The sequence below is a fragment of the Lonchura striata genome, chromosome 7, assembly GCF_050655825.1.
Source record: "Lonchura striata isolate lonStrDom1 chromosome 7, ASM5065582v1, whole genome shotgun sequence".
Taxonomy (NCBI): Eukaryota; Metazoa; Chordata; class Aves; order Passeriformes; family Estrildidae; genus Lonchura; species Lonchura striata.
Genome location: NC_140709.1, coordinates 7,819,168 through 7,846,033, shown reverse-complemented (window position 1 = coordinate 7,846,033; position 26,866 = coordinate 7,819,168). Strand labels below are relative to the sequence as shown.

At 41.2% G+C, this 26,866-nt stretch overlaps 1 protein-coding gene across 2 annotated transcripts in view; it reads right to left on the bottom strand.

The window, feature by feature from the left end:
* Window positions 1-25,426, bottom strand: part of DPP10 (dipeptidyl peptidase like 10) — a 438,809-nt gene extending 413,383 nt beyond the window's left edge. The window contains exon 1 of one of the 2 annotated variants that reach the window (XM_021548741.4): window positions 25,279-25,426. In XM_021548741.4, the coding sequence (XP_021404416.1) occupies window positions 25,279-25,338 (60 nt within the window). In that variant the 5' untranslated portion in view covers window positions 25,339-25,426. The remainder of the gene's footprint in view (window positions 1-25,278) is intronic. The other variant, XM_085584875.1, reaches the window with a different exon arrangement.
* Between the last annotated feature and the right edge of the window lie 1,440 nt (window positions 25,427-26,866).

Genomic DNA, 26,866 nt, shown 5'->3' with positions numbered 1-26,866 from the left:
TAGATATAGATTCTTTTCAGTACAGTGCAAGAAACATATCATCTTTGTCTTCTGGTTATTTCCATTACAGAACAGCTCATTTAACCTATGAGCAGAGGTCACTGGAGAACCTGGGGAAAAGAAATCTCTGCAAGGTCATGTCTAAAAACTTACAGTGCACTATTGACTGAGTGATAGCAGAGACTTTCACAGAGTTCTTTGGTGAGAGGAGGTGAGTTGCTTTCTTTAGCTCAACAACATTTCCAGGAAATCCATATTCTGTTCTTGCTTTGTGCTGAGGCTTTATGTTTCTGCCTAAGAAAGTTGAAAAATTCAAGTGCTTTCAGCTATTATCTATGTACTGAATCATACTCATTTAATAGGCAAGTATTTCTTTTCAATATTTTGTAAATGTTTTATTTGGATTCAGTTAAATTTTAGAAATATCTTACCAGACTGAATCACAAGAGGATACTAAATGCGGGTTTCTTTACAAAATTCTTTAAATTAAATATTTCCACAGTTTCAAAGCTTTTCCTCATATTTCATGAGTAAAGGAACACACCGAAAAGAAACCTTTCCCATTTGGACAAATTAGTATTTTCCAATTACCAAGTCTTGTTACAAAATATCTGATTTTCAGCAGCACCAAATGCCATAGATTTTAATGGGACATTGAGTTAAGAGCATGTTAAATCAAGTTACCAGCTTTCAGTGATATTTCTGAAATGGTTTTTCTCTTTCCATACAAAACCATCCAAGTTGTGCATTATTCTGTCTTGCAGCCTTGGCTATATCACCTGTCATAAAACCATGCTCTGACAGAAAAGGCAGAACAGCCACAGACTCCTTTGAGCATCAGACAGATGCAAGAGTGCCCAGCAGGCTCAGGCAGTGCCTCCAGACCTGCAGTGCAGATTGTCAAAGGCAGATCTGTGCATTCCCTTCCCCTCAGAGCAAAGAAAATACTCACCTCAAAATGATGTTATAGTGCAAAGCAGCCCTGGAAGCCCTCATCCTTGGTGGGATTTTAAAAAGCACACCAGTACTTTAAATGTATCCCACTGATTTTCAATAGAGTGTAAATCACATCTGTGATTTTTGGAGCTCCAGACAAATAATTGTTTTGATAATACTCACTCTGTGCTATTAAAAATCCAGTTGAAAAAAAAAAAAATCAGAGAGTTAATACATCATCAGAAACTAGAATTGTAGAATTTCACACTTTTTTAGCAATAAACATTTACACCCAACTGACCGCCCAAAAATTTTATCCTCTTCTTTCTGATTTAAAATGACAGAATAAACTGAAAAATATGCTTGGAATCCATTATCTGATCTACTCTTTTATCATTTTAAGGACAAAAATAATGTCAATACAAAGCTGATGCAAAGGATGAAGAATCCATGAAGAGTGATTGGTGAGAGATGTGAGCACCCCCTCCCACAGGGGTGCCACCAGAGCAAAGTAAGGGACCCTGCACTTGTGCCAGTAAATGCTGCCACAAATCTTGGCCACCAGCACAAGGAACTGCAGGACTGACCTTTGGGATTGCCTTTCCATCATGTTTCATCACTTCCAAACCTTACTGCCACACCCAGAGGGAACACTGCGTGGCCCCAGCAGAGGGGAGCAGAACTGCAGGGGTTTGTCACATTTTTCAGAGAAAACGTTTTCAGTCTCACAAGGGAACAGGACCTGCCCATGCCATGGCTCTTCAGACAGTGAAATAATTCCTGTTCTTTCAGGGCTTCTGATGCTGCCTGTCCTCTGTCTTTGGAAGAACCTGGGAGAGGATCCAAACCCTTTCACAGCCGTTTGGGCAAGAACACAACTCTCCCTTAGCTTGTCCAGCCACGAAGCAAAATTTGGGGTAAGTGCATGGCTGAGCCCCATTCTGAGCACAGACAGGTTTATGTGTCCATCAGAGCAGGACAGTGTCATGTGGTGATCATGGCCTGGGCATTTGCAGGCAAAATTGTTTGCAAAATTGAAATAAACATCTCAGTCCTATCAGTGTCTAGAGAACAGGATGCAGACAGTGCTGGGCCATTTGAGCAGTAGTTATCTGCACTTCCACTCTGCACAGCCTCTCCCAGGCAGTGTGTCTTTCATCTCCTCCTGTTGCTGAGATTACTGTGTGCCAACAGGAGCGTTTTGGAGTGATCTGAAAGTGCTTTTAACGGGTAACATGCAGAAATAAATCATTCAAGCTTTTCTCGAGTGTTTCTTCAGTGTCTCAACTTACATATATAGAGGGTGCTTTTATGGAGTGCTCACCTGTACTATGGGATGTACTCTCTGCGAAGTGTTTTGCCCAAATGATTTTTGAATGCTCTTTTAACACAAAGAGAGTAGACTTTTATATCCCTACTGTGATCACAGCCCTGCTAGGCAAGGGCTCTAAACTACTATACTAGACACAATTGCTGACATGGTTTCTAGCAAAAGTACACATCCTTTACCACTGAACATGCAATATTATGTGAGTTTTCAATAAACTGTGTTTAACAGGAATAGTATATGGGAATAAAAAATAATGGAGGATTTCTGAAACAACCAGGCAAGATTTAGCAATACCAAAAGAGACAGTAACATAATAAACATTAAAGACCTGAAATTACAGCTGCAAGCATATCCCACAGCACCAACAGGTACTGTCAAAGTGTGTTAAATTTGTCATATCTGCTGAGAATTATTTATAATAGAATTATGTATGATATGATACTGAGTGGCTGTGGTACTTTCTGATTATCCCTCCCTGCTAACACATGATCCACATCAAAAGAAATGCACATTTTCTACTGAAAATACTGGATATTCTGCTGCCAAGTTTTCTTTTAAAATACTCATTTTTTAACACTTGCATGTATGCTCAGGCAATAAAAGCAAGATACAGTTAACACATTCTGTGATGGTTTTTTCTGACATTTTCTGTAATACTCATGACTAAAGGTTTCAGTAGCTACTGATATGGTTTATAATCCCTTAAAGTTTCACAGGAAAGCAGTCCTAAAAAAGTGCTTTAAACCTCTTTTTCTTTCCTCCTCTTTTTTTCTTTATAGCAAAGCCCAGGAACCCAGCCTCTAGGAGAGAAGTCTGGCTGGTGGCATCAACATTAAAGCTTTCACGGTGTATTAACGTGTCTTGGAGGGCACAGACTACTGTACAACTGAGATAAAATTAAACATCTTGGTCCAGGGATGTTCAACAGTTTCACTTAAGGTGACATACAGTACAGATACTATTTTTATCTCTGGGTTAACAGCCTGCTCTTGTAGCAAACTCCTTTTCTTCTGTGTCTCACCAGCACATCCTCTCTTACCCCACACAAGAGACGAGGGTGGATGTTGGGGGGTGAAGCCTGTGGGCAAAAGCAGATTAAAATTTCAGATGACTGGTGTAAGGTCAGAGGAACAGGGCCAGGGTCAGTGCACACCAAACTGAGCATTTTCACTCCCCCTGTGCTGCAGCCTGGCCCAACTCAGGTTGTGATGTTACACAATAGTAATTAAACACATTCCAAAGCCTACAGGACACAGGACTGGCTGACCCTCCAAGCACCCATTCATGACGCTGCAGAATAATGTGAATATGTGGCTTTGAAAAAGTGAAGTCAGATAAAATAATGAAGACTGTAGAAAATTTAAGTTGGGTGGTTTTACTCATCCCTTCTCAGGATATAAAAATAGTTGGCAGCAAATCATCCCCCCAGCACCAAGAGCACCAGTTTGTCCCAGCCAGGAACATAAATGGCTGTAGGGAAAAGATTTTGCAACACAGGAGGACTGCCCAGCCTGCTGGGAAACCTGACAGCTTTCCTCAAAAGGTTTCACCTGATTTTAATTGACCAAACTGAAATTTTCTTCCCCTCTGCCTTGTAATCAGTAGTTGTTCATAAACTGCACCTTCTCTTTTCTCAGTGCAGTGCTGCTCCTGTCAACCCAAGACACATTCTCCTATTCAGCCTTCCCAAATTTCACTGATAGATGTACCAAGTGTAACCTGGTGATAAGATTAGTGGTTAGAGTCTATTAAATATTTCTTGAAAACAACCTTTTACTGAGCTAATGGGCTCCGCTTGGGTTTACAATTTACATATTCAAAAATCCTATTTGACGATATGTTAGAGTATAGAGATTTATGTTTCCTTTTCCAGCAGATTCTGGCATAATATCAGAGCAAAGTAACATTAAAAATAGGAAATTAAATTGTACTGTATTGTTCATCCATTGCAGGATGAAAGCTTATTTGCACATGGTAAGATAGTTTGCACTTTTTGCTTTCACCAGAAGCAGCTGAAACCAGGAGCTAACCTATAGGCAGGATGATTTATAAAACATTGTAGTGCCAGCCTGTCAGCTGACTGACAGAAATAGCTCATCTACACCTGAGGTTTGGCACCTCTTCTCCCACTTTGTCTCACCTCAAAATGCTGAGAGACCACATCTTTCATGTTCTCCTGCTTTTGCTGCTGCTGGCAGGAACAAAAGCAGCAGTGCCAGCCAGTTTTCATACATTTAGGTTTCAGAACTGTGCTAATTCCTCTAAGGTACTTACAAATGCAGAGAATAAAAATCTCGTATGTTGGTAATCCTAGTTAGTTATCCTCAAACAAGTCTCTGGTGGCACACAATTATTTAAGGATTGCTCACATGCTTTATTGTGTGTTTTACTTCTCTTTGGGCTTTGGCTTTGGGAGCAGTCAGAAGGTGAGGAAATGGCTTCACTGGGGCAAACTGAGAGCCCAGAGAGAAAAAGCCCTTTGAGGAGAACACAGGGCTCAGCAGGGGCATACCCACCTGGCAGGGAATGGTCCTCAAGTCTCTGGGTGCCAGCAGAATGTTTCTCCCTGCCAGCTCTCAAAGGGTGGCAAAAGTGCTGAGAAAACCCTTTTTTTCTAATAAACCCCCTCTGTAGCTGTAGGTAGTCCTTCCCTCCAAGCATAGTTTTGATTTCTCATTCAAGTAACTGTGGAAGCCCAGATTTCTCTCCTGAAGTAATACCTTTAAAGGAAATCACTAAAAATACCCTCAGTAATTTGTGCATCCATTTCTTGATATTTTTCAGCAATTCCATCCATCACTGTTTCTCCATTTTGCCTGGCAAGGGAAATAGGGATCTGACTACAATATCATTGTTGATCACAGCAATAAAAAGACTATATGGGCATTTTTAATTATATTGTTCTAAAATTACTTTTATGCTATGATACGTTCTTTGCATTTCAAAGCAAATCCATATTCAAAATTAAGCACATGCTTTAAGGCTTTAAGGGCATTTCTCTAAGCCATTTACAGGCAGTTGCAGCTTTGACTGCAGATAAACATTTTTAACCAAGAGGATGAGTTGCATTACTCACCTAGCTCACTGCTGCTCTTTATCTGCCTCCCATTTTTGTGTTGGATCAAACCCTGAATGCCACAACACAAAAGGAAGATAATCAGATTTTTGTTTTGCATTACTTGGCCTACATGGTAATGCCATTCAAATGCATTTAGGAAAATCTTTTTGTTTAGATGTATTACAAATCTGCAAATAAATTAGTGTTTTCTTACAAGCCTCATAAATCACTTTCCTCTCCCTATGCCTTTTTTTTTTTTTTTTCTTTTTGCTGTTTAGGATGCAGATAATGTTTATTTTGGAAGGCCATTGTGGACAAAAGCACTTACTGACTTGGATTTAAAAAAAAAAAAAACACCCCAGTAACCTGAAAAATTAATACCCTGAGGCTCCTTTCAGACATGAAATAATGAGTATGAGGCAATGCCTCCAAATCCACAAATTTTCATGTGGTTTACCAGAAAGCCATAAACTGTCTTGGTTAAAACTAGTCCCAAATTCACTGACAGTCAACTTCTAGAAAGTTCAGAGTGAACTGAGTTTAAGGCTCTGTTATAAAACCCTGTTTTTAAAGAAGCACAAATAAGACTCCACAGAGCCTTAATTTCATTTCGTATCAGACTGAATTAAAGCAGCTCAGTAATTAAAGACATGAAAGTTGTAATCACTAATGACAAGCATCCACAGAGCAGCTTGGGGGTGGCACTGGTGGCAGCCACCTCTCTTCTCCCAGCAGATCAGCCTGGGACAAAAACAAGGTTTGGTGACCTGGATGCTAATTTCCCCACACACTCCTCAGGGAAAGCTAATGCATTATTTGCATATATGCAAACACTGGAAGGATTCTTGTGCCCACCAATTCCATCTGCCTCTGGCTCAGCCCATCTATGTCACCCCAGGCATAAGCAGATATTCCAGAGCACAGTTTTGCAGTATCTGTTGATACTTTAAACACAGGCACCTCTCTAATTAGTAGCTTATTAAATATTATGCATATGTTATGCTTAATCACCATAAGAAATTTGGCTCCAGTTTTATTTTCCTGGACAGCTCCTCAGTAGCAACACAGGACTGCCCAAAACACGTCCATTACAGCCATAGCAGCTTCTACACAAATTCTGTTGCCTTTGGAAATTTTTGCCATATTCTGAAATACTCTAGAATATTTCAACCATCTGCATTTCACTGCACCTGATACTTTACTTGGCAGTGGGGGAGGTTCCCCCTTTTTCAGAACTGGAAATGTGAATTCTCTTATCACAGAAGAACAAACTCCAGATCCATCTTCAGGTTGCTAATTTTTAAAAGTTTTCTTAGACTTTATTTCTCTCTCAGTTAACTAATTAATTTGCTGCACACTAAGAATTAGATCAAGTCTTTTGGACTGGCATCCAACAGAGGCAGCACAGGGCTGCACTGGGTGGGCTGCAGTGTGATGTGATGAGTTGGCTGCAGTTGATGCAGCTGGAGTACCAGCAACTCCTCCTGACATAAACCTTGAGTAGGGGGGAAAACATTAAACCAATTTTGTCCAATCCTGAGGCTAATTCCTCTTTGGAAGCTGGAAATTATGTCACTTTTAGAAGATGAATTCTAAGCGTTGCTCCTTGCTTTTTAAGTCTCCTGTTTCTGATGAAAACTAACCAAAAATACCTTCAGGGCTGCCATGGGACTGATTCTAAAGAAAACATCATTTTCATATCCAAGAGATCTTCTCAGAAGGGATCCCATGAGGTGGCTGTGTTTGCAAAGACTAAGGCAGTAACACGAGTTTTAGAAGTCAGACTCTGACAGTCCCAGGAAGAGGAAGGAAAATGTCACTCTATTCACACTACAATTTTCATGGTATTTTAAATTTGTTTTATAGCTCTAATGTCAAAACCAGCAGCCTCACACACTGTGCACAAGGTGTTTTATCACCATTTTTGGTCAAACTTTTTTTTTTTTTAAGGTACTTGACATTTTCCAGTCTCCAAAGAGGTTTTTGCCTGCAACCCCTCTGTTCCTCTTTGGGAAAGGCCCACAAGCCTTCTGCTGCTCACCTGTTTAACCCTACAAACTGTAACAAACTATGGGATGGAGAGAGAATTAATGTTTATTTGTTTATTCTTAATATGTCTTAACATCCCCCACTGATTTAAGTTGGGGGCAGGGGGGCAAGGCTGTGAAGTTTTACTTACAGAACCAGTTTGATATTTCTTTTAGAACAAAAAGCTTAATTTTTACAAAATAAAATACTGAATAATGTGACCTCCAAAAATTTTGCTTATTTGTTGATCTGGAAGAAGGATAAAATATAATGTAAACATAAGCATGAAGAGAAAATCACATGGGACAAAACCAGTTTCTTTTGAGCATAGATTCCAATCTATTCTAATAAGAATTTAAGTTATGAGCAGTCTGTAAACTTTCTATTTTTTGCAACTTAGCAGTGATAAGAACATATGGGATATGTTTTATTGATGAAATAAATGCTTGTCAGTCTATCCTGAACATTTATCTCCTTATAGGCTAGGAGACAATATCAAACCTTTCACCTGAATCATATAAAGTCTTTTAGATTCAAATCAAATTCTGTTGTATTTAATTTCCATTTACAAGGTTGTATATTCTTTACCAAAATATTCTACATTTGTTAGTTGTTTGGTTTTTTTTAACCAAGAATTACTTAAATAATTCTTAAATGTGATCTGAAACTGTTCTGAAATAGTAAGATTTTTAAAGTCTTCACTTGGTTACCATAATCAGCTGTTACTGATCATCAACTTTACTCCACAATCTGAATCTTTATCTCATTATCAACATGGGAAATTTGACCTCAGTTCAACTCAAAAAGCTTGCAGAAGGATATGGTTGTGCAAAGCATGAGTACTGCTACTCAAAGATCCACTTCTACTTTAGGGAAAAAAAACCAAAAACATTAAACTTCCACTTCTAAAATAAGATAAGTGCAAAACATACAAGTGCTCTAAAAATATTTTTCATTGAAGTCTATCTAAAATTTTTACACACTCCATTTAAATATCTTTGAATCTAGACAAGTTGAGAAATGTTACTTATTTTTTGGACCTCCAGGGTCCTCAGATGAGCCAAAACAGCAATTTTTTCATTCAAATATTCCTTGGAATGGTAGAACCCAGAGGAATAGTACTTACTCACATACAAAACCTGAGTATTTGTTTTAATTTTTTATGGTTTTTTGGCACATGCCCTGTCAGGAGAAGGCCACACACTGGCTCTCAGACTGTTTCAAGCATTAGCTATGCTGTTTCATACCACAGGCAACAGCCCTGCTTCTGAAAAGCTTCCCATCCACAGAGGATGGTCTTGCCATAAAATGTTACAGCTCCTGCTAGAAAATGTAGAGAGGCATATCAATTAAACACTTTTATCTTGTTCATTTATAGGGAATCTTATATTGTAATATCTGGATTAAAAAAAATGTTGAAAATAAGAGGGAAGGGAAGGGAAGGGAAGGGAAGGGAAGGGAAGGGAAGGGAAGGGAAGGGAAGGGAAGGGAAGGGAAGGGAAGGGAAGGGAAGGGAAGGGAAGGGAAGGGAAGGGAAGGGAAGGGAAGGGAAGGGAAGGGAAGGGAAGGGAAGGGAAGGGAAGGGAAGGGAAGGGGACTGTTGCCACATGAGAGGGAAGTCTCATAGCAATTGCTACCAAATGAACTCTTGAGCTGAAGGAGTTTTAATTTCTGAATATTTTTTACTTAGAAACAACATAAAGCCAACACAAGGAAGATAGCTCTACATCACTTTGATATGACCTCTATTTTTCAAGATCATTTAGCCTTCTGAAAGGCTATGTCTGGAATTTGCATTGCAGAAAATGTAAATAACTCAAAACATCAAGGAAACATCTTTTCTGTCTCAAAGAAACATCTGATGAAGCAACTTTAGTTTACTCATTAACTGGCAAACCTAATTAGAGGATTGAGGATGTTATAGTGACAGATTTGGACACTAATCCATATCTGAGAAAGAGGCTGGCTTCAAAGAAAACAGAGAAGCTTCTATTCATAAATATTTAACTGAAGCATTGATACAAAAATGAGAAAATCTCCTTCATTCTATTCCCTAAGGAATTTCTTTGAAAGAAAACTACTCACTGAAACTAGCAACTTCTAATTCTCACAGATATGGGGGGATTTAATACAAGCATTTGTTTTAAAAAAGCTTCTACAAATTTCCAGTTTAGCAGCACGATGTCATGCCATTTGAGTCATGGAATCCCAGAGTGGTTTGGGTTGGAAGGGCTCCTGTAGATATTTCAGTCCAAGTCCCCTGCAATGGTCAGGGACACCAACTTGCTCAAAGGTGTCCAGTCCTTGAGCTTGTGCTACACCTTCAGCCCTGCCCCATGGCTATGCCAGACTTCGAGGTGTCCTTTTCCAGCTGTGTAAGAATTGTCCTCAGAAGGCAGAAGTGCATGGAAGGACTCAGCTTTGTCACTCCCTGCTCGCACAAACACCACTTTTATAATTTCAGCTGCAGGTGCAAGTGAAAAGTGACCCTTACGCTGCTCTCAAAAGACCTGTCTCAGGTCCCTTCCAGCCCTAGATCTCCCAGGGAGACTGGGAGAGGGCAGAGACTGCCAGAGGGTGGAAAAATCTCATCAGCTGCTCTTTAAGGGGCTGGAGGCCCTGATGGCTCATGGCAATTACCCCTTCTCCTCAGACACCGCCTGTCCCTCTGGCTGACAGACCTCGCTGCCCCACCAGCACATCTCCAGAACCAAAATCTTCTCTCTTCTCTTTCTCTCTTCCCTTGTCTGTGCTGCCTTGTGCTGCTCCTCCATTTTCACAGCCACACTAAATTACAGAAAGAGTGCCTGATCTTCTTTGAACCAACAAAACCTTAATCAAAATGACTGTTGCAGTATTGTATGTCTGTTAGGTCACTAATTACTAAAATGTTATTGGATCAGAAAACTAGAGTGAATCTCACAGCAATTAAATAACATTTAGAAGCTGGCATTAAATTCACATAATTATTGGCAGGCTACTAATTTTACCTGTCCAAGAGCCACCTACTGAAATGGGATTAAGGAGAAGAAGATCAGTGGGAGCTCCTATCATCACTAAATCACAAAGTCACCTGCACTTTGTGTGACTTTAATGTGCTTGAACATTCAAAGCATCTTCCAGCTGTGTCAGAGAGGCCATCTAAGCCTGCTCTCCTTGTGGTCATTACCAGCACAATCATATGATTTCAAAACAGTTCTGAAATCATGTAACAGAGGGTAGAAGCCCATGGTCAGGTGTGATCCCATTCCAGCAGCTGAGAGAGTCATCTGGTGGGACAGTGGAACTCTCGGTACGTTCTCACTCAGATCTGATTTACTGAGTCCACCAGGGTACAAAGGTGTTTTTGTGCAGGGTGTTCCCATTCCCAGCATGGCCCTGTGAGGCTGCTGCACCATGGAAAGAGCACCTGCACTGCAGCCCTGCTACAGCAACCTGAGAAAAACCCAGCCATGCTTTAACTTCCCTTGAAAACATAAACTGCTTCTGAGCCAGTGCATAGCAAAACTGTTATTGCTCCAGTTATTGGTAGTTATTTATCAATTACACTCAGGATCTGCAGCAGATTTCTACAATTACTCTGCTTTTACTCTTTGATTCCATCCAGACTTCATCAGCAGGCTGCTGCAGCATGCATTATACATGCTGTATATCCCCCAAGCACGTTCAGTGTTCAATGTAGAAATGATGCCTCCAAGAAGCCCTAGAGGCTGCCTCAAAAAGTTGTACAATCAAGTTTCCTCATAAGATCATTTGATGCATGCTGATGGCACTCAACACCACCAGCTTTCGTCTCATCAGCCAACTTGGATCATATCTTGCCTTCAGGAAAGAAGGGCAAAAATCTTTGTAACTCACCACTAAATATAAAGCTACATTATTAAGAAACATAACTCAAACTCCTTCAGCAGAGCCAGGCAGATTTCCCAGCCCTGTGGCATTTGTCACTGAATGACAAGCAAATCAATCAAATGTGGTTGGACAGGGAAGATCTTCATTTTGTGTCACTCCTCTGTTCATCACACAGCCATGAAGATCACAACTACATCAGTTCATTATTTTGACAATGCAAAGATAATTAAATATTCTTCACAGTAATATTCTTTGTTTACTGAATATGTTTCCTCAAAATTTTAGACCCTTCTATCTCTTGAAAAAATATGAATACAAATACCTCCAGGCTGAAAGAAAGGAAAAAAAAAAAAATACAACAGCACCTCTATTCTGCACCTTGTCCAAGAGCCTACAGATGACCTATAGGGAAATCAAGAGTCACATACTCAAAGAGTCTATCCTCTTAAAAATCATTGGAATTTCTGCCATTTTGTCTTTGAAAGGAGCAAGATTGGTTCTTTTCCTCTTGAATATTGTATTTCAGCTGGGTATTGAAAAGAGATAGGAGCCGTCATCACTTCTAGCTTCAAGCCCTCAGCAGCCCTGTGTAAGATATTTAAGTTTTCTTTGTCTCAATGTCCATCATAGAAGGGAATTAATAGTGCTCAATTGTTCGTTATGTTGGCATGATGGAAGAACATGACCATTTCTTGATGTGTTTTTTGAAAATGTAAATTGTCACCTATGGAAACTCCTAAGTACCACAGACCTGACTCAGAAAAATACATGCAAAAACATGTCTGAAAAGAAGAAATTTTGATTAAATAATGACTGTAGGATTAGATCTGTTATTAAAAAGATAAAACCCATCTATTATCTAGCTTTTGTAGCCAGGGATATTCTCCATAAATCTTAATGAATAAAGTAGTCACATAAAATAATACTGAATGCAAAAGGGTTATCAGTGTCATTTTAGTATTACCTCTTACTATCTTTATTATCTTAGAAACTTATCTTTTTTTTTGTCATTTTGAGAAAACACTGAGAATCAGATATTTAGTATTTTCAAGTAAGCCCCCCTTAATGCAAACAGTTGCAATATTTTATATTTTTCTCCCTTTTTCCTCTGAAAGATTCATCAGCTCAACTCATTACCACTACCTTTTCATCTACATGAGAGTTTTCCACAGGCTGTAGGATGAAAAATACAATATAAAGAGAAAATGTTACCACAGAGCAATGTATGCACAAAACACAATTTCTTCCAGCCCTTCCAGGCTGCCTCCCATTAGATGGGAGCGGATATTATTGACAACTCTGCTGCTATTCATAACACTTTTAATTTTCTCCTTTTTTATAGAATCATGGAATAATCTGAGTTGTTAGGACCTTTAAACTTTTGTAGTCCTACCACCCTGCAGTGAGCAGGGACGTCTTCAACCAGAGCAGGATGTTCAGGACCCCATCCAATCTGACAGCCAATGTTCCCAGGGATGGACCTTCTACCACCTCTCTGAGCAGCCTGCTCCAGTGCTTCACCACTGTCACTGTAAAATACATCCTTATATCTAGTTTAAATCTACCCTCTTTAAATTTTAATTACCCCTTTCCTTATCCCAACAGGCCCAGCTAAAAAGCCTGGCCCCATCTTTCTCCTTAGGCTGCTCTAAGGGTCCCTGGACACTTTCCCAACACCTTGGCTCCAGCTTGAGAACTCCCAGCCACCTCTGCTGCCGATGGCATCTGGCCACTGCCTGGCAGACAAGAACATTGATGCTTCCATAAATACTTCTGGCATTAAATCATATGTTTGGCATCTTCGGCTTTAGAGGTAGAGGATGATCAATTCCATGGATATTTTCTTGGAAACTAAAATTATCAAAGATAATAAGAAGGAAAAAAAAGAAAAAGCTATTTTTGTGGTATGCAGTGAAATGATGCTCTGCAGAACTGAGTTCACTAATAAAACAAATATCTTGGGAGTAATTTCTTATCCATTAAGATGGCTTATAATTGATTAATGATGCCTTCAGTCTCAACATTTTCCTTTCACTGAACATTTTCATATTACAATGCCCAGAAATATTTCTATAAGTATTTAATGGCAGAAATAGATTTGGTCCATCTTATACCAACTCTCATCTGCTATGCTTTACTCTGTGTCACGGGGAATAGTCATTACTGTTCAAGGGTATCATCTGTAATAGACAGACAGCCAGAAGAACCTACAGCTTGTATCAAAAAGCTGCCCTCCAGCCTTTACATATTTACAATTTGCATTTATCTTTTTAAGCTTTCAATAAGCAATTTCTCTGAGATATTTACTCTAAGATGCTTTATTGTTTGTTTACAGTAATTTAGCTACTTTATCAACCACTTAGATGATATATTTACTCAACTACTTCATCTGGAACATTCTTCCTTTTATATCTCATGATCTACTTTGCACTTTTTACAGCAGAATTGTAGCTATTCAATAATTTAAACTTTGACATTACGAGAGTTTGTCAAACATTCATAGTACTAATTTGGAGAGCTCTTACATTATCACATATTACTATATGTAGCCTATACCTGTAGGTATTCCACATTTAATTTAAGAAGTTAAACTATAAATGCTGATTGTGTAAGTGTGCATGATCAATCACACAAATCATCAAAGCAGTTATTAAATAGAAACGAAAATTTGTGCTAAAGTGTAATGTTAGTAGTTTCATTCCTATGCTCTAAATGCAGAAATCAGTAAAGACTGATCTTTGGGCTTTCAGATATTTACTGTATGCTTTCTCTGCAGTAACAACACAGAAGAAATACTGGAAAGTAATGAGCACATTGCATCCCTCCTCAAAAATAATTGACCTAAGCAAGAAGGCAGCTTGAGAATTGTTAGTGTTTTAAAAAATACCAAACTATAAAAAATAAAATTCTTCCCAAAATCCATTGTATCAGTTGTGGGCACTTCTCCAAAATCTTGCAGTGCACTTTTTCTGCAGCGTGTGCAGCATTTATCAAATGAGATTACACACTATTTTTTTGATTACAGTTTAAAAATGAAACATAAAAATCTTGAGTATCAGGTATTATTTCCTTTTCATTCAAACTCAGTCTTTTTTTATTCCATTGCATCTAACCCATGCTAGCTTTATTTTGTAAGGCTAGAGTACTCGGAGGGTGACAGACACAGAAAATACATGTTTATACATCTTTCTCAACATGAGAAATAAGTTCTTCAAAATCCTGCAACAATGATTCTTTTTCATCAAAATTTGGTTCTAACTCATTCAGATCTGAAGCTATAACAATATGTTTCAGGAGGAAAGGGGATAGACAGATTGAAACTTTAAAGCTTTTTCAAGTATTTCATGTAAAAATGCAAACCAGTTTAATTACAGAAATCTTCTTAGGTACAGTGACCCAAATTCTCTGTTGGCCCATCTCTCTTGGAGCATCAGGCAAGTTACTTCAGCAAGCAATTTTATGCACAACTTTCTTTCTGAACTCTGCCTGGGACTATTAATGCATTTATTTTATGCTGCTCAATCTAAATTCAAAAATGACAGAGCTGTGCTGGGAACACAAAGCCTGGTAGAGAATGAGCCTCTCACTTCCATGTGTCTGGAGCTCAATCCAAATAAAACTTGCCTGTCTCAGGATTGCTACAGTGAACATGCAGAATTTCAAACCAATATGACAAGAAACAAAAATCACAAAATTCTGACACAATGTAATTTTAGTAATACCTCATGAAATAAATCTCTTTCACAGTATAACCAGCAACTCAATGACTTGGTATTTAAGTATTGGATGTGGAAAAGCACAGCTGCCCACCAAAAACCACGGGGAGAATGGCCATCTAAAATTCTTTTTCTTCATACTTTTAAGAGTCCTCAAATTTGAACATTGCTTAGTATTATAATTCTGATGATGCCAGAAAAGTTCTTTGAATCTATAAAATATTGGTAATGATAACTCAAAAAATTTCTTCACATGGCATCAGCATTTTGATGGGTTTCACCAGTAAGAAACCTCTCTTGGGATGTAATTAATGTCACCAGGGACTTCTAAATCACGAGGGGAAAGAGGTATCCAGAGAGTTTGGGAAATGTTTAGAGAGACACAAATACTATGGAAATAGAAAACCACCAATCTTTGCTTAATTATTTTATGGATTTGTTCACTGAGCATTTGTTTGCCCTCTGCAAATATTTGCATAATCCAGTTTCAGAAACATTAATGTTCCCAGGAAACACATTACAGCTGTTGAATTATAAAACTGAGATTTTTTTCCAACTCCAGACTAAATCTATACAAAAAAAATATGTACTCTGGATGTCAGCTGAGGTTTTACTGTAGTAAATGTTTAAATGTAGGGAATTCACAACTTAAAAATTATTACTAGGAAAGAGAGCCATGAGTAGTATATATTGGGTCTTTAAACAGACAAATCCATGGTTGTATTTATTGACTCACAGCAGCCAGGTAATATTGTGTGAAGAAAATTAATTGAAAAGGTTTCTAGTATGAACACAGTCCTCTCACCTCAGAAAGCAAAAATCATCCCAAACCACAGAGATGCTCACATGAGCAAGGTGTGTATGATGTGCCATCAAGAGATGTGTCTCCTGAGGCCACCAGAGTGGCTCTGAGGGATTTACTTTTCTCCCACTTCTTTTCCTTCAGTCTTTCTCTGCCATATTCTTTTTGCCTCATTTCCCCCCAGAATTACTGCTGCCCCAGGCATGGCTGAACAGAGCGACACAGGGACTGAGCTCCCTCCAGGCTGCCCAGTGACTGGCACTGTCTCTTTTTCTGCCACCGTGGTTCACTTGCTCATGATTCTCCAGGCAAACAACCCACGAGGACTCACACCCAGAAGAAAACAGAAAACCACAACGGAAAAGTGAGTGAGAGGCCCCAGCTCACCCCACCACTGTGCTGAGGTCACCCTGACCTTTGGGACAGCTGGGTCAGCCTGCTAAGCCATGGAAAGCTTCCTTCCACCTCCTAAGAGAAACTGTTAACCTTAAAAGCCAGCTACAATTCCCTGGAAAAGCCCAGCAGAAACAGTTGCAGAACCTCTGCCTGGATGAACAGTTACCACCAGAGGAAACAGAACTCATGAGTCTACCCCAAACTCCCATTTTTCAGTTTTCAGCAATGAGACCTGGTGTTCTGTACCAAAAAAAATTAAAAAAAAAAAAATTAAAAAAGAAAATTTTGATATGTGTATACATTACAGCAATAAAACCTTTAGTCAGTCATTCCAGCACTTCTAGAATGGTTTTTTGGGTTTGGATTAGCAGGAGAGTCGGGGAAAGGATCCTTATGAGCAGCAGAAATTTATACATTCCACAAGAAAATGCAGAAGCACAGCAATTTCCTTCCAGCCTCTCAGAGAAGCAAGGTTAGGAGAGAGATTGAATAAACACACTATTGTGCTGCTCAGTGCCACACACACACACACGCTGGATTTGCTTGTACAGGTAAAATGTGAGTGATGGGAAAGCTCAGAAGCTTTGAGGGGTTGTTTCCTTTCAGTGTCCAGGAGCTGTGCTGATAATCCCAGAACATGTTCAAAGTTATTTATACTGACAACAGGCAAACAGGTTAAGAGGAAAACAAAAAGTCTCCTCTCTTGCCTGATTTATCCAAAAAGGCAAAGCAAGCCCTGAGCCTTCCTGGTGTGCAGCGGGAGCAGGCTCAGCGCAGGTTTTGGGATGCCAGGCTGTGAGTGCTCACACACAGCCCGTGGAGGCACCGTGTGTGCCACTGCTCCTGCAGAGCCCCCAGGACAGGGACATGGCAAAGGCACAGCCACTGCAGCCACAAAGCCACCCCAGAAACTGCCCAAGCCCCAGGGGCAGCAGGGATGGATGGGCCATCAGGGACAGGCACCACATTTTGTGCCTTCTCCCCTCCTCTAACCAGTACAAAGAAATGCAGGAAAACAGAGGGGGTTTTTGGCTCTGTTATCAGGCACAAGGAATTATAAAAGCTATTTTTTAACATGATGGTCATGTCTGCAGGTCATCTCTGCAGCAAATATGAGCAGCAACGTTTGTGGCATTAATCCCATACTGGCAGACTGATGCAGCTTTCAAGCTGAGTAAGGATTTAATGCTCTGAAGGGAAAGGGAAAAAAGATTTCTTTTAGATAAATTGCTTAATTGGGAAGTCAGGAACTCTCCTGCCTAAGCAATTGATTTTACAAAAGAAAAAAAAGTTTATTTCAAAATGTAAGCCTGCTATTCATCTATAATACCGAGGGGAAAACTAAGCCAAGAGATAGACTCTTGCCTTTACACTCCTGAAAATACAATTCTAAAAACATAAATACGGCTAATAAACAAGAATTTAAACAAATGCTCTTCATTCCCTGACTGTTTTAGTGAAGAGCAAATACAGAGACACCATTCCAGATCTCTGGCAGATCGTTTACCCAGGCGGCAGGGGCTGAGGAAATGGGGTCCCCAGAGGCACACTCAGCCCTCACCACTGGCATCAAGAAATCAGCTCCCCCTAAGCTAATGGACTTTGGTGCATTGACTTGCACAGTGCTGCAGAGCTCAGGGAAAAGCTCCAGCACCATCCCCTGCCCTGGAGAAACTCCTCCACGTGCAGGAGCACGAACAGAGCATTTACAGCCACCTGTGTGACCACCCAGCACAGGCATCTGCCCCAGCTCCCTCCCTCCCTCCCCCTGTGAAACACCTTCAGCAGGTCTCAGTTTTGTCAGAACTGGAAATGTTTGCATCTCACCTATCCAGGGGTGTGAAACTCTCCCTACTGCACCTCCAGAGGTTCCTCTGCCAGGTACAGCCTCAGGACACGCTGCCAGCCAGGGACTTCCCTGGGCAAAGCACCACTGGTGAAAAGGCCAGCTGGGGTGGGATCAGGCATGGTGCTCTCCCAGCAGCAGGAGGAACATGATTACCACCTTAAAGAACAGCCACCTTTGAAGACAAAGTTCATCTTTTAAATGATATAAATGTAAAAGTAGGTTTGATATTAAGCAATAGCACGTTGTGACTTTCTCAAGCTGCAGGAACATAAAACTTAAGTGTTACCCTTTAATAAAATAGCATCAATTTTTCTGTGCTTAGCAACTTACTGCATACTCTTTTTACACAAATAGCTTTAATTTTGTTTTCACCACCATTGTGCTAACATGAAAATTCTTAGAAATCCTTGTGCAGAAATGTCCCTGAATGACTACACCTGACACCCATTACTTGCAGAAGTAGCTCAGGTTGTACAAGAAGCAATAGGCTTATTATTGGTAATAGAATATTCATTTTTATGAGCTACATCAATTAAAACATTATTAAATAAGCTTAAAACAATTTTTTTAAAATAATTTAACACATGTGTACTGTTATTGTCTCCCACAGTGTTAAACCATTATTGCACAAATAGCAAAATTTGGACAAAGATTACCAAAATACCACCACTGTATGCTCTCCAAATCTTTTCTGAAAGGGGAAATATTTGCCTAATTATTATCATAAATTTCCCAACAAACTCATGGTTTTAGCTTTTTTTTTTTTTTTTGTTACTTTTCTATGTTACTACACAAAGCAGTGGACTTAATTATAACAAACCCTGTGTATGTATTTTTCTTTTTCCCCATATTGCCTAACTCTTCTGAATATATGCATATATATCTCTTCCAAATATACACATATCTCTGTGGGTTTTTTCCCCAGCATGAAGCCTGCAGACACTGTGCTCCCTTGCTTCTGGGGGTTTCACGGTGAGATAACTTTGCAAACCTCATCTCTGTCACTTCTCCAAAAAAAGCACATTATCTCTGTCTCTTGGTTTGTCTTTATGGCTGTGACTTTCTGCAACAATTTCTGTGTGACAGGTCTGACCTAGCAATGTAATCTAACCCACCAGCCAATATCCCAAGTAAGGTCTCCTCTGCTGAAGCCAGAATACAATACCCCATTCTGCTCCCTTTGACGTGCCAGCCGCCAGTAGCAGCCAGTCACACTCGGGTTCCACTCCCTGAAACTCCCTTGTCTCTGCCTCCTCCTGCCAAGCTGCTGCCACTGCCTCAAGTGTCCTTCAGATATCATCTCCACTTCCTTCTCAGCTTTCTGCAGAACTTCCCCAGGGCTTGCCTCCCCATCCATTTCCCTTGGTAAGGTCAAACACAAGCTCAAACAGCCGTCTCCTTCTCTCCAGTTCCACTCGCTTCCTTTTTTAAACTCTAACCTTGGATTGTTTTTCCGATGTATCCTCAGGGAAGGGGCCAGCAGCTCAAGGCCAGCATCAGTATCATTAAGCTTTAAACATCTTTGGACATTATCCTGCCTCCCTGGAGGCCCCAGCATCCTCCCTGCCTCTGGCACTCCTGAAGTGGGGATGAGACCCACAGCACACGCCCACCACCCAGCTTGGGCACTGGAGCTGCCTTTGCCATCAGCACTGAGAAATTAGCATTTTGAAGCTTAATGCATCAAACTATTTCACCAGTTAAATTTAAAATGAAATAAATCACACCCTCATCTGCAACAGTTGCATTAGCTTCACAGCTCAGGACTGTGGAGAGTCTTTAATTAAGCTGATGACTCTCATTCTAGGTGTTCCTTCCCTCAGGTCCCTTGGGTTGGTGTATATTGCTGTAAATCACTCTTGGTTCCATTCACAGTGTAACAAACCTGCCTGTCTCATTCTCTCTTTGAAACAAAAAGCCCCCAATGCATTCTGCCACATCAGCTGCCTCATTTTTAAGAGTCACAGAAGCTAATTTTGCTTTGCTTCTGGAATATGCTGCCAGTAACACTGGGTGTTGTCAGCACGTGAGAAGTCAAAGTCACTGATCCAAAAATCTGTCAAATGTTTAACACAGCGCACTCACAAACCTGGATGCTGCATAATTTAACATTTAGAATTCAATTAAAGGACCTTAGATGAAAATCTTTAAGCAGGAAAGGTCCTAAGCAAATTCCAAAGCAATGCTCAGGTGTCAGACTGCATGCCCGTCTTACTATGCTAAGTTTAAGAATTAAATGCTGAACAAAATAAGCACAAAATTTTCTTACCACATGTTTAGTAAAACAGTTTTGAGCTAAAGAATGAAAGAGATTAAATTCCTCATGATGTGGTATACATTCAGGAAAGTGTTATGTAACACAGACCTATAATTTAAGTGGCTTCAAAGAGAACCAAACTTAATGCTCTATTCCTTAAAGTAATGATGGGGAGAAAAAAATATATGACTACAATGCAGGAAAGTACTAACACATTATTTATTATAATTTACCACCATGTTCATGTGTCTTTGTATTTATTAGTTTTAAAGTGGCTGCCTTCTAAATCCCTATGGTCAGCTGAAAGCCATGAATTGTCTATGTATTAAAATACATGGAGTGGGGGGCTTGGCTATCTTGATGTTGCCTTTGACTCTTTATTCATAGACTGGAAGGGGAAAAGATAAGCATTCAAAATGGGGTGTTTTTCCTCTTTCCTGCCCCTTCTTATGACAAACAACTGACTGTTTTTAATAGAAAAAGGCTCCAGTTATTCTCTGGTAATACAGATGTTGGCAAGGAGACTGAAAAAATATGGAAAGGTAATACATGGAAATGGGAAGATTTAAAAGTCGTGATTTATTCAAATTTCCACCTGGAGATCTTCAGCTTGTCCCCACAGATATGTATGTGTCATCATGCATGTAGTTTTGGTCTACAAAACAGAAATTAATCACACCAGCTACTCCACTCAACAAAAATGCACTCAGGCAAAAACACTTAAGGTATTTCTATCATTCTCCAAGCCAGTCTCTTTGATGAGTGCTATAACCTATAATTTTTGCAATCCCCTAACAGGTCACCATACACTTCCAAACAGAGACTCAAGAAGCACAGGAGCATTGTAAATTTGCTCAGTGCTTTGGAAAATAGAAATATTTACTTTGTTCTAAGCATGCATTTTGAGCTGGCCACATCCTGAAGGTGACAGTGAGCTGTCCCCATGGCCAGGCTGCCTCCTGCCAGCAGCACACTGCACTTCCCTGGAGCTGTGGCTCCTCACACAGCCAGACCATGCTGGCACATGGCACATCACTGCTCAAATTGCATATTGCCTTAAACAAAACACCATGCAAACGTATTACATTTACATGTACCACTTATTTGGGGGTTATTTTTTTGCATTATTATGCTGCCATAGACTGTGTTCCCACCAATGACACAGCCCTGTATCACTTGTGTCTTTTGCTGTGTATCCTGGCTAGTTCATAATTGAACACTCGCTGAGATTATCTGTTAGTGACTTGCTTTTGCTGTAATGGATTTCAGAAACGCTGCTCTCATTTTAAGGGATTTATTTCCTAAGCAGCTGGTAGATTGCAGTGATTCTCCTGTCACCACCAGGCTTGATGAGTGCACATCCTGTGAGCATTCAAAGATCCAACCACCTGGAGTTTCAACCCAAAAGTGGGACCAAGCAGCCCTTATGACCAGGAACAGCTACAGATGAATCTTTCTTTATTTCTGTAGGAGGAGATGCAATTGCAGTTTGCAGGAGTGGGCAGATGTTTCCTGCTAAGGCACAGGTTTGGTTTAAAAAAAAATTACTTGCTCTAAACACATAGAAGTCCAAAGGGAACACTACAAACTCCCTTAAAGCCTTTGCTCCTCAAACTAATTGTAAATAAGAAAACTGTTAGTACACCACTACTCACCAATTAGCAGGTGCTAAAACACTACTACAATAAACCTGAAATGTAAAAATTGCTGATACAGTCCCTGGACACTAATGAAACTTGCTGCAGAATTTTTCCTAAGGAGATATCTGCACTTTCCTTTTATAGTTTACAATCTAAGAGCTAATGAATAAATAAAAGTAAAAGGAAGGCAGGAAAGAAAGAAGAGTAAAAGGTTATAACATACATATTATATTACACAGTAATTATGTGCTTCTGAAATGCCAATTAGTAACTATTTCCATGATCCAGCTTGCAATCAGATCACTATGAGGTTGATAACAGCAGAGAGCCATGATCTGTTAAAGAATATTTTATTATTAAAGAATGTATAAAGCCACAGAAATATTAGCTTAACTCCACTTCTTTATATTTTTTTTAAGTAAGAGGAAATTGTAATCACAAGTGTGTTAAGAGCAAGACATAAACTTTTCTATTCCACAGTCCCTACTAAATTTCACACAGATGTTTGGTTTGTTTTCCTAGCTAGCCAGGATAATTATTATTTTCTATTTTCTTATTGCGGAGAGTTTTTTTCTTTCTTTCCTCTGAGCAAGGCAAACAATGTTTTAACAGAATTTTTCTCTGTCAGAGGAAAGAGAATGTTGAAAAATTATTTGTCCATCAACACAACATGGAAGTGCACAAAGCTCAGTGATTCTTCTGAAAGAGCTAATTTGCTTGCTGTGTTGACAAGATGAGCCAAAACTGTGAAGAATAAAACCAATTTCATAGCCATGGGGGGGATCCTGGAGTCAAGCATGTAACAATAGAGAAATGAGGCAGGTATTTGGCATTCCCAGCTAGACCCTGAGAGTTTTTGTTACACATCTCAGAGTGAAAGATCATTGCTCTTAGTGGTGTCAGCAAGGTGGTGCTTGCAATCATCTCAAAACAAGCTATAAAAATTCTTAGAGGTAAAAGGTTTTTCTAGGAGATTTCACATTTTGTCCAAGGGGTTTGGTATCTTTAAGCTTTTTTCCTTGCTCAATATTCGTTTTCCTCTGTCAGTTTGTTTCTCTGTCACCAAACTTACTTTGGATGCAGTGCACTCAGTCCATGGACACAAAAGGTTGTACCCATCCCTCAACAAAGAAGGATGTGAGAAAGGGCCAGGGGTGTCCCCCCATCCCAGCAGCAGCCCTCCTGCAGCCCCAGGGGATTCAGAGAGGGAACTGGTACGGATGAAGTTTGCAGGATTCCATTTAGTGGGCAAGTGGATCGTTCTGCTTCTTGTTCCATGAATCCAGAAGTTTGTGCTGTGTAACAGAGCAGAGAGGCTGATCCAAAAACCACTGAGAAGTAACATTAAATTGATATTAACACACAGGAGCTGAGATGCCACAGCTCTGTGTGTTGAGGAGAAACGTAAGAGGAATAAAATAAGAGGTTTTAGGGATCTCATTCCAATAGGTGTGAAGTTTTCCTGTAACTTTTTCTTGAATCTTCATAACTGCTAGAACTAACACTGTTTCTTGGGAAGTTATGCTTAAAATGAAATTTATATTTGTCTGGTCACTAATGAAGTATTTTTGAAGTAATTTCCAATACAAGGTCCTCATTACCATAGGGAAGTTACTGCTCCTCTACAGTTGTAAATACTTTCTCATGGAGTACCCATTGGCTCAGCATTGAAGCACTTAGAACTATTTATAAATCACATTTTACACCTGACACATAGAATTAAGAGCAGAAAAATGAGACAGTTTTCTAATGGTATCAGTATTACTGTGTTGGTTATAAAATGGACTCATGTCTAGAAGGCTCTGATTCATGATCTCTCTTTTTGAAGACTATTGACTCTTCTGGCTCTTTTTTTTTTTTTAATGGCATATTGATATTGGTGGTTGTTGTTGTTTTGGCTTAGAAGTCCAGTCAAATGAATTTAATAAATGTTTCTGGCAGTGAAAAATTAGCATTGGCTGTTCCAAAGATAACAAGGGAATATTTCCCAGAGCAAGTACCACACTGCTCTCTGTTCTCTAGTACTTTCAGAGATAGACCTAGAGAGGATGAAAGAGTTTTAAGCAATTTAAGATTATATTTGCTGACTCTGAAGTAGGCCAAGGCAATTGTAATTCATCATTTCCCATGACCTTGCCTATTTAGGCATAAACTAAGAGGCTGTTCTGTGGTGTGATGGACACAGTTACACCTTACACAGCTGGTCATTAGAGCCACAGGTAACCCCCTCCCCACCCCCAAACCTGCAGACATTCTGCATTACTGATCATACACTGCACAGCCTAATGCAACCTATATAAAAATTACAGTGCTAATCGAAGATTTATACCTTTAATCCCCTCCTGCCTCAGCTCTAAATCATGATTTTTATTCCCAGCACTAACAGGATAAAGCCCAACTGAGAAGTTCCTAACATGATGTGAAGTTCAGCTGCTCCTTCTGAGAGGACAAACCAACCCCAGACCCCTCAACTTGGCAGCAGGAGGAGTGAAGCCCCAGCAGCTTTCCTCACCCCACACAAACCCGAGCACAGCCTGGCACTCACAGAAGGGCAATGAAGTGAACTCTTCAGGCTCTCACATCATTTTATGAAACAAAATAGCCGGTGTAAAATCTCTAGATGTTCTTTTTTTCATGACTAAGAGTCGCTAATCAAATATTGTCACTGACTGCATTTTTATTTTATTTCAGGGAAAAAAAAAAACCCAAAAAACTTATTTCTGCAGAGGTACTTCCTACTGAATACCAATCTGGTTAGGGATTTCATTCTATCACTCTAGAGTGCAGTAACTCGGCTAGAAAGTAGTTTTCAATCAATGCAAAGGCGGGATGGTGTCAGAGGTTGGGCAAGAAGGCAGTCGAGGACCGAGCCCGCTATTCCCTCGGCTCTTCCCCCAGCAGCATCACTCCCAGTGCCCGGCCAAAGCACCCACCCAACTCTCCCGCACGCCAGCAGCAGCACGCACACCGTCCCGTCCTGTGCCGGCTCGTTCCGAGCACACACCACCAGAATCCCGTCTCACAGGCCGATTTCACACCGCATCCCGGAGCAGAACCCCTGTCGTGCCGGCACTGCGGAGCAGCGCTCCGGGCGGGGAGGCACCGGCAGCTCCGCCCGAGCGCCGGCAACTTCGGGCAGGGCTCGCTCGGAAGGCGCCGCTGCCCGGAGCTTCCCTCGGCTCTCCCCGAGCTCCGCCGAACTTCCCCATGGCCGGAGCTTCCCTCGCCCTTCCCCGAGCTCCGCCGAACTTCCCCATGGCCGGAGCTTCCCTCGCCCTTCCCCGAGCTCCGCCGAACTTCCCCATGGCCGGAGCTTCCCTCGCCCTTCCCCGAGCTCCGCCGAGCTCCCCCGCGCCCGGGCCGGCGCAGCGAGAGGCGGGAGCGGCCGGGGAGCCCCGCTGCCGCCCGCCCTACCTTGACGGCCCGGGACGAGTGGCAGTGGACGTGGTGGGACACGGTCGCCGTCTGGTTCATGTTGCCGGCGGCGCCGGGCGGGCACGGGGCGCCCGCGGGTCCCTCCCGGCGGCGCGGAGCGGCCGGGGGGCTCGGGCTGCGGCTCCGGCAGCTCCGCCCGGCGGGGCCGGGCCCGCTCCGCCCCGCCCGGCACCGCCCCGCCCGCCGCAGCGGCTCCGGACCCGGACCGGCCGGACCCAGCCGCGCTCGCCCCCGCGGAGATGAGCGAGGTCAGCCCCGCGCTGTGAAAGCCGCGCTCAGCCGAGATGAGTAAGACTGCAGCAGAAAGTTTGTGCTGGCTGCTCTTTCCTCCGTGCTCCGCGGGGTTTTTTTCCCTTTCTGCCTTCCCCGTTCCGCCTCTTCCCTCGGTTCCAGACGCCGCCAGCCCACTGCGGTACCGGGGTTCGGGCGTGCTGATGTAACACAGGGACGCGAACAGGCAGGAGCCGCCCGGCCCCGCACGGGGATCCGAGATCACCGCTCTTTAAGTGCTGCAACAGCTCCACGCTTCCCCGCGGAGCAGAAGAAATGCTTCTCTAATTAGATTTTCTCCCAAATAACTTTTCGCGGGGGAGTTGGTTGTGGTACAAGCTAAGAATCTGTACCCTCCAGACTCCTGAGCAGACCTTGCCAGAAACACAGAGATTCTCTTTCTGCAGGTCCAAGCCACAGCTGGTGCCAAAGCCAGGATTTGGGGATGGAAGTTGGTAAGCTCTGTGAGCAGATTGTGACACCGCAGGCTGATAATGAACAAGCAATATTTTGTATATGCATAACATCCTTTAATCACTTTTACTTTAGAGAAACCTCCCAGTAAAACAAGACACAGAGTGCACACACCAAGGCATTCCTAGGGTCTCTAAGGGGTGCATGAAACTGCAGCCAGGGCAGGTAAAGTTGGCTCAAGAGGAAGCAAAGAATGAGGACAGACTACGGCCAGAAGCCATGAAAAAGTTCTCCTAAAGAAACTGCTGATTTGGAACCTCTCACTGCATGACTCCAGCTTCAGGCATCTCTGAAGCATCTGTTCTTTCAAAAGGAAGGCTGTTGAGCAGTATTTGCTACCGTATCAAAAGTTATACTCCCAGTGCAGGAAGTTATTGCTCAAAAATAAATTTGAGTTTTAACATTCAAGTCCTGGGTTGAGTTTGTTTTATGGTTCTGTCTCATTTTCCTCCCCTACTGTCACTCATTTTTATTTTTTTTTAAGCTGAAGAAAATGTACAAAGCATGTACCCAAAAAGTAGTGATGTAATACAACAAAAGTTTTGCTAAAGACTTCAGACTGTGCTTTGCTACTTGAAGGTCCATCCCACTCTGCAAAGGAGAAGGCTGAGATCTTGCTGTGGTCACAGCCCAACATCATCACAGAGGCCTATGGGGGCCCTCATCTTTGCTTCTAAATCTCATCATGACTTCAGATATCTGCCAGAGCTCTTTTCAATGGGGTTCATTTTCAGAAGATTTTAATTTCCTGGAAGAAAATGTGCTTTAAATCATCTCACACACAATATTTCAAAGCAAAAATTCATTTTGCACACCTTAACTT